Source organism: Schistocerca americana, chromosome 4, assembly GCF_021461395.2.
Source record: "Schistocerca americana isolate TAMUIC-IGC-003095 chromosome 4, iqSchAmer2.1, whole genome shotgun sequence".
NCBI lineage: Eukaryota > Metazoa > Arthropoda > Insecta > Orthoptera > Acrididae > Schistocerca > Schistocerca americana.
This window is the reverse complement of record NC_060122.1, coordinates 533,869,991-533,882,431: the sequence shown is the minus strand read 5'-3', so window position 1 is coordinate 533,882,431 and position 12,441 is coordinate 533,869,991. Positions and strand designations below refer to the sequence as shown.

At 37.4% G+C, this 12,441-nt stretch overlaps 1 protein-coding gene across 1 annotated transcript in view; it reads left to right on the top strand.

Annotated features, from left to right (window-relative positions):
- Positions 1-558: 558 nt before the first annotated feature.
- LOC124612995 (activator of 90 kDa heat shock protein ATPase homolog 1-like) overlaps positions 559-12,441 on the top strand; it is a 98,499-nt gene continuing 86,616 nt past the window's right edge. Inside the window, exons 1-2 of the mRNA XM_047141545.1 lie at positions 559-692; positions 5,036-5,117. Of these exons, the coding sequence (XP_046997501.1) occupies positions 5,038-5,117 (80 nt within the window). The 5' untranslated portion in view covers positions 559-692; positions 5,036-5,037. The remainder of the gene's footprint in view (positions 693-5,035; positions 5,118-12,441) is intronic.

Here is a 12,441-nt window from a genome sequence, read left to right as displayed (position 1 = left end):
GCTCTTGTTTTAGGCAACATCCCAGTCAATATCTGATGTTAACCAAATAAGTTTGCACCAATTTTAGCATCTGTAGTTTAAGTGCTTTTGCAAATGCATCTAATAGGTAGCGAAACTGGGAGGACAAATAATTTAAATTATAGGCGAATATTACTCGCGAACTGTAACCGGGCACCTCACTAGCGTGGGCTGCTCAGAGCTTTGGGTCACGAAGTGCAGGGTGTAACAAACACGGCTTTTAATTTAAATTATAGGCGAATATTACTCGCGAACTGTAACTTGGCACCTCGCTAGCGTGGGCTGCACAGAGCTTTGGGTCACGAAGTGCAGGGGGTTAACAAACGCGGCTTTCATATACTGCAAGTGTGCAGTGCAGGTAATATAAATCTGTGTCTTGAGCTTCCGCGAGTTTCTGAAAACCGGCTTCATCAGGATCACCATTCATTTTCGAAAAAATTACAATGAAAATAATGCAACAAAAGACAGACAACTGCAGTACAGATAACCGACAAAGCAGACGACAATGCAGTTAACGCCGGCTAACAGTACGCTGCACAGCTGGCAACGAACTTCAGGAAATCAATACCGTACGAAGTTTCCCGATTACTGACGAATGTTAGCGATCAGATCTGAGGACTAGGGAGTCTGTGTGCTAAGTTTAAGTTCCCACGTAGAACATTGCGTGTTGTATTGTAAGTGTACATCTACACAAAACATAAATTGTGGCTGCACGTAATGAAAAAAAGTCACGCTTGTGAGCCATGAATCAGCTGATGTACCAGTACTGTAGCCGTATCTGAGTAACTTGCCAGTAATTTAATTCCAGAAATACTACAATAAGATGTAATTGAGGAAAATGACTTTAGTAACTAACTAAAATTTTCATCCTCATGCTTTTATCAACCCGTGTCAGTTTCGCACTTCAGTCATTCCGTACTGGTACATTGTAGATTCACGTAGCAGACATCCATGCTCACAGGTCATTTCGTGTAATCTCACAAAGGGTGATAAGGTGACTATTGCAGAACTTAGTCATATTTGGTCCATGGATACGTACGTGTCTTAATAGCAAAACTGACAAATAGCGCTGCCGTAACACTATAAAGATTTATGGTTAATTCATGTTTTAAAGCAGAAGTGTGTCATTAGTCAGGCACCAATTTCGGTATTTTCAGGGACCAACTATTCAGTAACAATAGACCTCATTTTTTTTATCCATCCAGTATGTAGGCCACTAGGTTGATACAAGGTATAAAAAAGTACGATACTTCATGCAGATTTTTTTATGAAAAATGTTGAAAAATAAAATGTTACTTTGTACAGGGAAACAGTACAGACCGCAGCTTGTGCACTGTAACCCTGTAGACGTAGCATTAAATATAAATAACAATGAAAAGCATTTGGCATTACAATTAATAGTTCTTACTTTCACTTAAAGATGACTCCAATGGAAAAGCAAATCAAATTTGAGAACTTAAGAGTCCTGTGTGTGTGTGTGGGGGGGGGGGGGGGGGGGGGAGTGGGGAGTGGATGGTACACAGAAAGTTGAACCTCGACCTGATTGCTTAAATGCTTTCATGCATGGCAAAGAAGAATATCCTAACTCACTTTGTTAATTGGGAAAGAATAAAATGAAAATGCCACTCACGTATACCATCCACATCCAACACTACTGGTAAATAAAAACTGAGTGTATTCTTTGAAAAATTGTTCCTAAAATATTTGTGGTTGATCTGCAGGTTAGAGCCAATAACAATTATCAGTCATTTTACTTAAGGTATAATCTGTATTTCACTGTTATGTTTTTTGAGTGTAAAGACTTACAAGAGACAATTTGGGTGCACAAATGTGGTACTAAATTCTTATTCTGATAATATAATTTAAAAAGGCAACTTCAGTGAACTTAAAGTAAATAGGCAAGCAACAATGAGAGAAATAAATGATTTCTTATACGTTTAACTGTACATATCCACGTAAAAATTCTGCAAATAACAGTTCCATAAACAAATTCAAGTATAAAGAAGGAAATTTTTTTAAGACTCTTCCACCTTGCAAACAACATAGTTTTCCTTAACATCTTGATCAAAAAATGTAATATGTGAACTTAACGGTGAGATACAATTTTTTCATCGTACTTATTGTCACATTTATACAACTGTGCAATGTGGCTTTGTAATTATGGGACATTCACTTTACATATAACACTGCAAAAGGGGATGCCAACACCTTCTTTCTTACTGGGTCATGAAAGGAATAGTGGTTCAACAGAAGGTGTGGAATTAACCTCATCTTCAAATTTATGTGATACCTGAGAAATGAGTCCTGTGTACCATTTTTCATTATGTTTCAATGCCATACACTACCCCATTTGCATCTGTTTCAACAAAACATTTTCACAAGCTGCCATAGCAACAGTGGTCCTATTTGCATGTGTCTAAAGTCTCTTCATTAGAAAGATATTAGTAGTAGTTATTAGAAATGCTTGGTATGATCATGTTCCTGGATCATTCCTCATTGATTTGTACCTGTGTTTCTAGAAACCTTAATACCATTTGTTTTCGTGCAAAGAGACAAAGAACATATTAAAACCTTGTATTTTGTGGGTACCCGTGTGAACAGTGCAGACATTTTTCCAGTGTAATGGAGCTTGGAGCTCCTCACTTGAAAATGTAGGATTTCAGCTCGCAGTGAACAGATTAAAGTTTTAACTTTACTTCACCTTAATGAAGCATTGTCAGAGCAGCAGCTACTTCTGTTGTCACAGAGCAGATGGTACGTACAGCAAAAAAAGTTCAAGATAATAGTGATGTGATTGCTTCTCTGGAACACAGGATTGGTCAAAAGATGTTACCTGAAACTGTGAAACAAATGAAAATGGAAGTTTTTGTAGACTTTGTATAGGAAGGAAAGATCATGTTTTCATCATGGTAGATGACAAGAAGGTTCACATTCAGCAAAAACTTCTTTTAGTTAATCTTAAAGAGTTGTACGCAGAATACGCCACGATGTACCGGATATTAACTTGTCTGTTTCTTCTCAGGAGATCAAATGGTAATGACGGTTTCTTGGAACACAGATACAATTCAGTGAGGGATGGTCCAGGAACATGATCGCACCATGCATTTGTAATACCTTTCTAATGAAAAAAATTTCACCACATGCAAATAGCACAACTGTTGTTGTGGCAACTTGTGAAAATGCTTTGTTGAAACAAATGCAAGTGCGGCAGTGTCTGGTGTTCAAACACGATTAAAACTGATACAGAGGACACATTTCTCAGGTGCCATGTGAATTTAAAGATAATGAGATTGATTGCACATCTCCTGCTGAATCACAATTTCTTTCATGGCCCATTAGGAAAGATTCAGTTTGGGTCGACTTCTGAAGTGTTATACAAAGTAGATGTGCCATAATTATGAAGTCACAGTACACGGTTGTATAAATATGACAGTAAGTACTATGAATAAATTGTATCTCAGTGTTAAGTTTTTGATCAAGGAGTTAAGGAAAACTATGTTGTATGCAAAGTGGAAGAGTTTTAGAAATACAATTTCCTTCTTTATACTTGAATTTGTTTATGAAACTGTTCTTTGCAGAATTTTTACATCGATATATACAATTGTATGTATAGGAAATCATTTATTTCTCTCGTTATTGCTTCATCTTTTCTTTTACTTCATTGAAGTTGCATTTTTAATTTACATTGACAGAATATGGTTCCAGTACCACATTTGTGCACCCAAATTGTCTCTTGTAAGTCTTCACACCCAAGAAAGATAACATTGAAATACAGCTTATACCTTAAGCAAAATGATTGATGATTATTTTCAACTCTCACCTGTTACAGTTCTGACCTGCAGGTTAACCACAAATATTTTAGAAACGATTTTCCAAAGATTACACTCAGTATTTATTTACTAATTTCCTGTAGTGTTGGATATGGATGGTATGTGCGAGTGGAAATTTAATTTTCTTCTTTGCCAGTTAATTGAGTGAGTTAGGATATTCTTCTTTGCACCTAAAATTACTACCAGGCATGTAAGTACTTAAGCTAAAAATCAGGTTGAGATTCAATTTTCTGCATACCAACCTCCTCCCCCCCCTCCCCCCCACCCTCTCCCTAGGACTCTGAAGTTCTCAAATTTGCCTTGATTTTCCACAGTTTCGTTGGAGTCATCTTTAAGTGAAGGTAAGAACTATTAAATGCAATGCAAAATTCTTTTCATTGTTATTTATGCTGAACACTATGATTAAAGCGTTACATTTGACAAGTTGAGGTCTGTACTATTTCTCTGTTCAAAGTTATGCTTTTTTTTAAAAAAATCACTAATTTAAAGCACAGCATGGAAAAGATGATTTTTTTCAACATTTTTCATAAAAAAATCTGAATAGTGTATCCTACTTTTTATACACTGTATCAGCTTAGTGGTCTACATAATAGGTGCATAAAAATTGATGTAAGTAGGTTAACTTACTACTAGGTGGTAAATCTCTAGAGGTAAGTCTTCAAACCTGAATTTATCAAATATCTTTAGAATTATGACAGCACTTATTTGTCAGTTTTACTTTAAGACATGTTGGTATCCATGTACCAAACATGTCTAAATTCTGAAAGGGTCACTTTAAAATCCATCAGAGTATCTGTGAGCTTACATGGAATGACCCTTACTTTTTATTAGTTGTAGTGTGTATAATTACTAAATATTTCTACCTCTCCAACTTTTTAGCATATATCCTTCAATTAAAACCTTAGAATGTTCTTCTGTGTCAAACATGCCTTGTGCTATACTTAGCTTGTAGAATTACATAATTTGTTATGTTATGCTCTTCTGGCATAACATAAATGACTTTCAGTTTGTATCTGCTAAATTTTATTGATAGACCCATTCATTGAGTTGACATCTTTTACTTTCCAGTTGTGATTGTAATTGATGTTACATGATTGTGTAACTTGCTTTTCAGTGTAATGAGCCTTCTTGTCTGTAGATGAAGTATTCTGTATATTAATCTTTGTATTGTTATTGTATATTCTCAGAAATGGCTAAGTGGGGTGAGGGTGACACTCGTTGGATTGTTGAGCAACGAGCAGATGCAACAAATGTTAATAACTGGCACTGGTGAGTAGAGGTAAGATTCTGCTCTGCCTCTAAAGCAGTAGCAGTTGCAGAATATTGTATGTCTTTTTTGTTTTGCTTTGCTTTACTTTGAGCTATAAGCAAAGGAGATAAACTTGGAAAGATTAAACTATAACACACATTTCCTTGATAATATTAAAAGCATTTTGAAGAAGTTATTGTGGAAGATCTCAGTGGCAATCAGATGATAATTAGACAGATGGAAAAAAGTAAGTAAACTATTTATTATTTCAAAAGTAATTGCCATAACTGTTAATAATTGTATTCCACTGTGAGAGAAGATGGTCATCAACTTCACGGAAAAATGTTTGCGGTTGCCTATGGAACCATGATTGCACCCAGGTGTGTTCCCCTTTATTTGAAGCAAATTGACAGCCACAGTTGTCTTTCTTCAGGGCTTCAAAAACATGGAAATTGCGTGGGGAGAGATTGCGGCTGTTTGGAGGATGTGTAATATCTTCCCAGTGAAACTAATGCAGCGTAGTTGAAGCAACCTCGGCGACATGTGGGTGGTCATTATCTTGCAACGGAATGGAGTTGTCCATCAACATTACTGGGTGTTTGGACTTGATGGCACACTTCAGTTTTTACAAGTATGTATCACTTTGTGTTAATTGTTTCACTGTATTCCAGAAAGTCAATGGGCAGTGAGCCCTTGCAGTCAAAGAAAAAAGGTCATCATGACTTTTCCAAACAGGTGTATCTGTTGTTTCAATTACAGTTTAGACGTTTCACTGGGAAGCACTAACACATTCTCTATGCAATCCTGATCATTCCCCATGTGATTTTCACGTGTTTTGAGCCCTAAGGAAATATGTTGGTGGCCATTGATTTCCTTTGGATGAAAACATACACACCTGTATACTGTCATGGTGCCGTAGGCAACTGCAAACATTTTTCCGTGAAGACACTGACCATCTTGTCTCACAGTGGTATAAATGTATTCACAGTTGTAGCTATTACTTTTAAAATAATAAACAGTTTATTACTTTTTTTCCTTCTGTATTGTTTTCATTTGACTACTCCTTATGTAAGTTTAATTTAACTGGCAGTGGCTCACCAGCATATCCTAGGAAGCAAAAGACAAAAGCAATAATATATAGTTTTCCTTAGGTCTCAACAGCTCATCAGGAATGAAAATCACAAATAAATTGGTCTTTCTTTTGCAGGTTTTTTAACACCTCCTCTTAGAGATGACCCAAATGTATTATTAAGTATTCAGAAGTCTCTCATGAACATCCTGAATGCTTCAGATGTTCAGCATCTTCATCTGCATCTGAAGCACCACCTTTGGTAATGGCTTGGTTAGTAAATCAGCCTGCTTCACTGTGGATGGAATATGTTCCACTACAAACTCATTCTTCATGTATTTATTGTGTAAAAAATGATAATGTACGCCAATATGCATACTTCTCTGATGAAACTCTAGATTTTTAATAAATTTCACATCGCTTAAATTGTCAGTGTTCAGCATTGTTTTTATGTTGCTGAACAAAGCCAAGTCTATGAGCAAACGTTTCACCCAAACAATTTCTCTCACTGTCTGACTGACTGCAGAGTATTCCACCTCAGTTGTAGAAAGCACAACCACTCTCTGCTTTGTTGAAGGCCATGTAATAGCAGATTCACCAAAACAATGTACTGGTTGTGGATTTCCTAATTTCCACATCATCAGCATAGTCTGCATCACTGTAGGCATGAAGGTGATTTTTCCTGTTTTGAAGAAAAATAAAATCCATGGTCCATAGTGCTTTTAACATATTTCAGGATCCTGTTCACAGCATTCCAATGGTTTTTCAGTGTCTTCTCAAGATGCAGACTGTCACTGTTAACAGCGAAAGTAATGTCCAGCTGTGTTTCTATCAACAAATACATCAGGCTACTACCCACAACTTGCCTTTAAGGAACACTGTACATGTCCTTCTATCCATTTTTATGTATGTCAGCACACGTCTGATGATGATGGTCTGCAGTTACTGTTACAGGGTTAGGATCCTCTATCCTGATGCAGTGTAGACTCTTCATGCAAAGGCCACTTGATGTAGAAAAATAGAACTATCCGGCCAACTGTTCTGCCTGCAGTCCTAAGTTTGTACCCAGTTTTCTAGATGTGATGTTAAATTGTCTCCCTTAGCACACTCAACAAGAAGTTAAATGATAACAGGATCCTTAGCAGCAGTCACATCATCTACATGTACTGTCTACTAGATTAATGGATTATTTGTTTCCTGATTGTTAAATATACGTGGATCTGTGTTCGTTGGCTGGAGACCAAAATTGCATAAAACTGCTGTGAAACAAGGGTTCCAGCACCTGGAAGCTTCCTCCATGGAAGTTTCCTCCCCAGCCACAGCTCACATGGCACAACTCCCCTTTCTTTACGTGTTGCTGTGCAGTTGAGTGGGAATACTGCATAATTCACAGCTCCTACCACATTTTTGTTGGCAGTCCACTTGCATGCAAACATGTTGTGACTAACTCGACAACAGTTCTGTTTTCCCTTTCAGAGACTCCATTTTCCTGTGGACTGTATCCCATTGTTTTTCTGATGCAAAATGCCACACTGGTAAGTCAGATTCTTAACCTCTTGGTTACATAACTTGAATCCATTACCTGTATACCTGTGTAAAAATGCTTCTCTCTCACTTTAAAGAAATTTTGCAAACATTCAGCTGTGTCTGATTTATTTTTGATGAAATACACCATTCTCCAGTGGCTATAGCCACTATAGCCATCCTTCAACATCAAGAAATATGTCATTCCACTCACAGAGTCTTCTTGCATTTTACTACACAAATCTGCATGTACAGGCGTACCCATTTGTTTTGATTTGGTATCTTTGCATGGAAACGAGAGTTTACACATTTTACCAATAATGCAGTCTTTATGCTGAACTTATTATCTCAAAAATTTACCCTGGTGCTTGATAAAATGTGTTTCACTTGCATTATATTCTGAAGTGCCATCCTTTTTTGCCATAAAGAAAGGGGTTCACAAGCAGCAACATTTGTACACATTTGTACTTGACATAACCTTAAATTTCCTTTTAAGCAGTTTGTGATGTCTCTCTCCCTCTGCAACAACACTTTAATCCTTTAAAAATTTACACATTTTATTGTCTGACTGATGTGTCATACCAGATTGTAGGTTAACTATGGAAAATAGGATCTTTACTGATGTGCTTCTCCTTCCATTCCTTTCTTGTGTAGGCCAGAATGTTAATGTCTCCAGATCCAGTTGCAGGAATGTATTTTCTGTCACTAGTACCTTTTTTTCCCCTAATGGTTCTCAATCAGTAGAAGTTGGTAAAGTTACAGCTACTAGTGAGGTACTAGCTCATTCACTGTCAATATAACTGTGAACAACGTAACTATCACAGTAGCTTTGTGGTAGTCATTATGTAAGTAAATATCATGTCGTGCTGTTTGACTGTTTATTTCTTTTGTAATGAGAGTACAACCAAAACCCAATCCATCACACAATAGATTCATTATCTCACTTTCACTAAGCCTTTAAGAATCACTTCCCCTAAACCATCACGTATTTGTTGCCTTCATGTGTCACTTCCACTCATTTATATGTTTGTTAAAAAGTGCAAATGGAGATGAAGCCACTCACTCCTTTTCCATCCAGCCTCCTTCCCTGAGCTATTCCTTTTCATTTGGTAGTCTCTCCCCATGGCATTTGGTATGCTGGCTGGAGCTTTCTTCGACTGCTCATCATACTTCCTTCTGTTTGTTGTTATGAAAACTATGGCAAACCGTACACAACCAAATTGATGTTAATCATAGACCAGTAGTTGCCTATATATTTTGCAGACACTTCACCATAGCAGTTTTATGTGGGGGATGTTTTGGACTATGGTTGCATAAGGTACCAATAGAGATTGGGCATACACTGTCTTGTTTATATCACTTCCAACCACAGTAAACCATTTTGGTACCATTTAATGAATGCTTTGTGTGTTGTATGTAGCTCTTTCTTATTCTTATTTTGAAATGAATGAAGAGGTTACTATAGGTCCATCACTAAGTTCAAGCAAGATTTTCATGGCCCCAAGAACGGTCAGCAATTGCTGTCAATATGTGTCAGTTCTGCCTTAACAGAAGCACAAACCATGGCTGTAGGCTACTAGCCCAGCAAGAGGGAGATGGAGCTTGTTCCCATGCACCACTTCTTCCCTTGTGGTTGTTGTTTGTATATGGATGTGGCTGACTGCCACATTAAAGCGTCCATGCTGTACAGAGCTCTGTTTACAGTTAACTTGCTACTTCTCATGCTGTTAATGGGAATCTTGAAGCTGTGAACAGAGACCATAAGATAATTAGCAGGTGTGAATAATGAGGTTTGTTTTTAATTTGAGTTTGTGTTTGCAGGGACTCCCAATTACTTCCTTTATTTCTCATGGCAACTTTGCCCCAGAATACTGTACCCCACTCTTAACTCTAAACTATGCATGTAAATTACTTTTGTTTCTTGTGTAGACCAAGGCTCAACTGAAATTGACTGTTTATAGTAGCAACACATAATAGCAAGGAGTAAATGTACTGAGAAACACATAATAGTAAGGAGTAAATGTACTGGGAAGTGAATGTAAGAACTGCATTAACTTTGAAAACACTTTACCATGTGGACCATTACCTAGTCTACACAATATTCTAATAGTTCGATTTTTCTGAACAAATACTGCCCTTACTTTAGCTGTGTTGCCTCAGATGGTAAGACAGCATGAAAGTGTGAAAATGAGCTAGCACTCTGATCTTCAAAGTCAGCACAATGAGAAATACATAAATTTGAAAACAAAACATGTGGAATTGAAGTTTTTTTTATTAGTTTAACTATATATTGACTTCATTTTCATTTGTTATCCTGTTGGGACCCAAGGAAATTTGTGCACTGTGTTTTGTTTGATGTGTGACAGTTAATGTTAATTAGTGGTATCATAAGGTCATCTTTGCTAGTATGAAATTGAAGGAAATGACACTTTTTGAGATCAACACTGAAAATATTTACTGTGTACCAATTATTAGCCTTTTCAGTAATTATCTGAGCTCTTGTCTGGTACAACTGAATTTTGAGCCTTAGTTAGTATGTGGAAAATCAGTGGAGCGCTTTTCAGTGGAATGATTCCAGGACTCTCGTTAAGCGATTTCAGAAAACCACAGAAGATGAATATTTGGATCGCTAAATTCGATTCCAAATCTTGCTCCCTCTGTAAGTGATCCTTAACGATTTCCCCACATTATACAGAATTTTGTTTGCATGTGGTAACAAGGTTTTGTATCATACCTATATCTAAAGGCTATGAATAACTTACTCCATTAACAAATTAAATTCACAATTACATCACAGCTACATTGCAACATTATTATATTTGACTAGCTGTTATGTACTCGCATGTGCTTGACCCATCTTCATTCACAAAACTGTGCTGCTCTTCCTTTATTGTTCTTTCATTCACATATTCTTTCATAGCATTGCCTTTGGCACACAGACTGCGCTGTTGAACATCAACATTGAGTGTGTCGAGTTCAGCGTGCTGCTGAACGCTGAGTAACGATGCCACTTGTGCACACGGTATGTGGGTCCCAACATGGTATACGCGATTGCGACACACTCCAGCAGCAGTTGTGAGATGTTTCTGGTCGTAAATCACACTGTTTACTCAACAGGCGCGCGTAAAATTCACACGTTAGTTCTATTAAAACGCTCGTTTCATCCATTGTCCATATCCTAGTTACGTTGTTCTATATGTAATATACACAAAAACTTCAAAATTGATGTACATGTTTTAAGACAAAAAGGGAAGTACCATGTCTAATCAATAACGGCGCAGGCTTATAAAAGTTCTATTACAAACAGTGAGAGACAAGTTTGCAATAGTTCTCCACATAAGGTAAACGTTATTTTATCTTTCCCACATTTTGGTAAAACCCTAAGGTCATTCTTACTCGATCACTGTTCCTACCCAGTAGCAGACTCTTTAAAAGATGTGAATTATGAAACTCAAAAGAAAAAGGAACAAAATATCTTTATAGAAGTAGCGTAAACTGTCCTGTAGATTAAGCTAACCGAACAAACTCACTCCTCAAAAAGAAGGTGAACTTATGTTTACATAACATAAAATATGTAGTATATACTTACATTAAACTAATAATAAAGTGTCAGAACCTATAAAATACGCAAATGTTAGGAAAAATAATATTTAAGCTTCGTGAGACACGAACCATCGTTTTACCACCCATGGTTGTGGATCATTGACACTACTCACTACACGAAAGTGACAACAATTCATCTGTAGCCAATTCTAACATCTTACAACATGCTAAATGCATTAATTGTAGCTATGTTACTGCCTGAAATTTAATTATAACAAATTGTACCAAGAACAATGGATTGTTGGTGGATCCTCAGTGTGTCACTACATTCAGATGACATACTCTTGTGATACACAAGTTACAATAATTCTTTTGCCAGAAATATGACTTTTCTCATTATTTTATTGCAACAAATCACACAGTTAATTAAGGGTTTTTTGAGTGATTCTCAATTTGCTGGTGCTCAGAAACAGCATATATACGTATAGGCTTGAACCGAATGCCAATATGGCGCCTCACTGCTCTGTGCTTAAGGGAGATGGCCTGCATGTGGCGTAGGTGGCGTTGTGCCATCTGATTGGTCAAAACTCAGACGCACGCTGAGGACATCTGATATGCTAGATATTGCTCTGCATGTTCGGAAAGACTCCCGAACATGCTGTTCCATGCTATGACGTCAGAAAGTTGGCACACTCGACGCTCAACATTTGGATGCACGGTCCGTGTGCCGATGGCTTTAGTCCAATCAAGAAGAAGAACTTTTTAGGGATATGGAACAATTTAAGGTACACAAAAGACAATCAAAACTTAGAACACTTATTGTAAAAAATGTAAAGTTTCTTGTTCTGGCCCTAGAAGGGGCAAGCAAGCCCAACTGACCGCCATGTCATCCTCTGCCAATGGCGTTATTGGATGCAGTATGGAGTGGCTTGTGCTCAGCACACTGCTCTCCCTGTCAGTATTGGGTTTATTGACCGTGTAACCACTACTCATCAGTCAAGTAGCTCCTCAGTTGGTCTCGTGAGGCTGACTGCACCCTGTGCCAGTCCTCCCACTAAGGAAAAATCTCTGTCAGTACTGGGAATCTAATTCGGGTCATTGCTATCATCCACGTGCCCACTCAGCTATGGAGGTGGACTGTTCACTGATTAACAATAAACTGTTGCTATACTGTTTGATACTACCTGTGCTTACATCAATTAAATGCA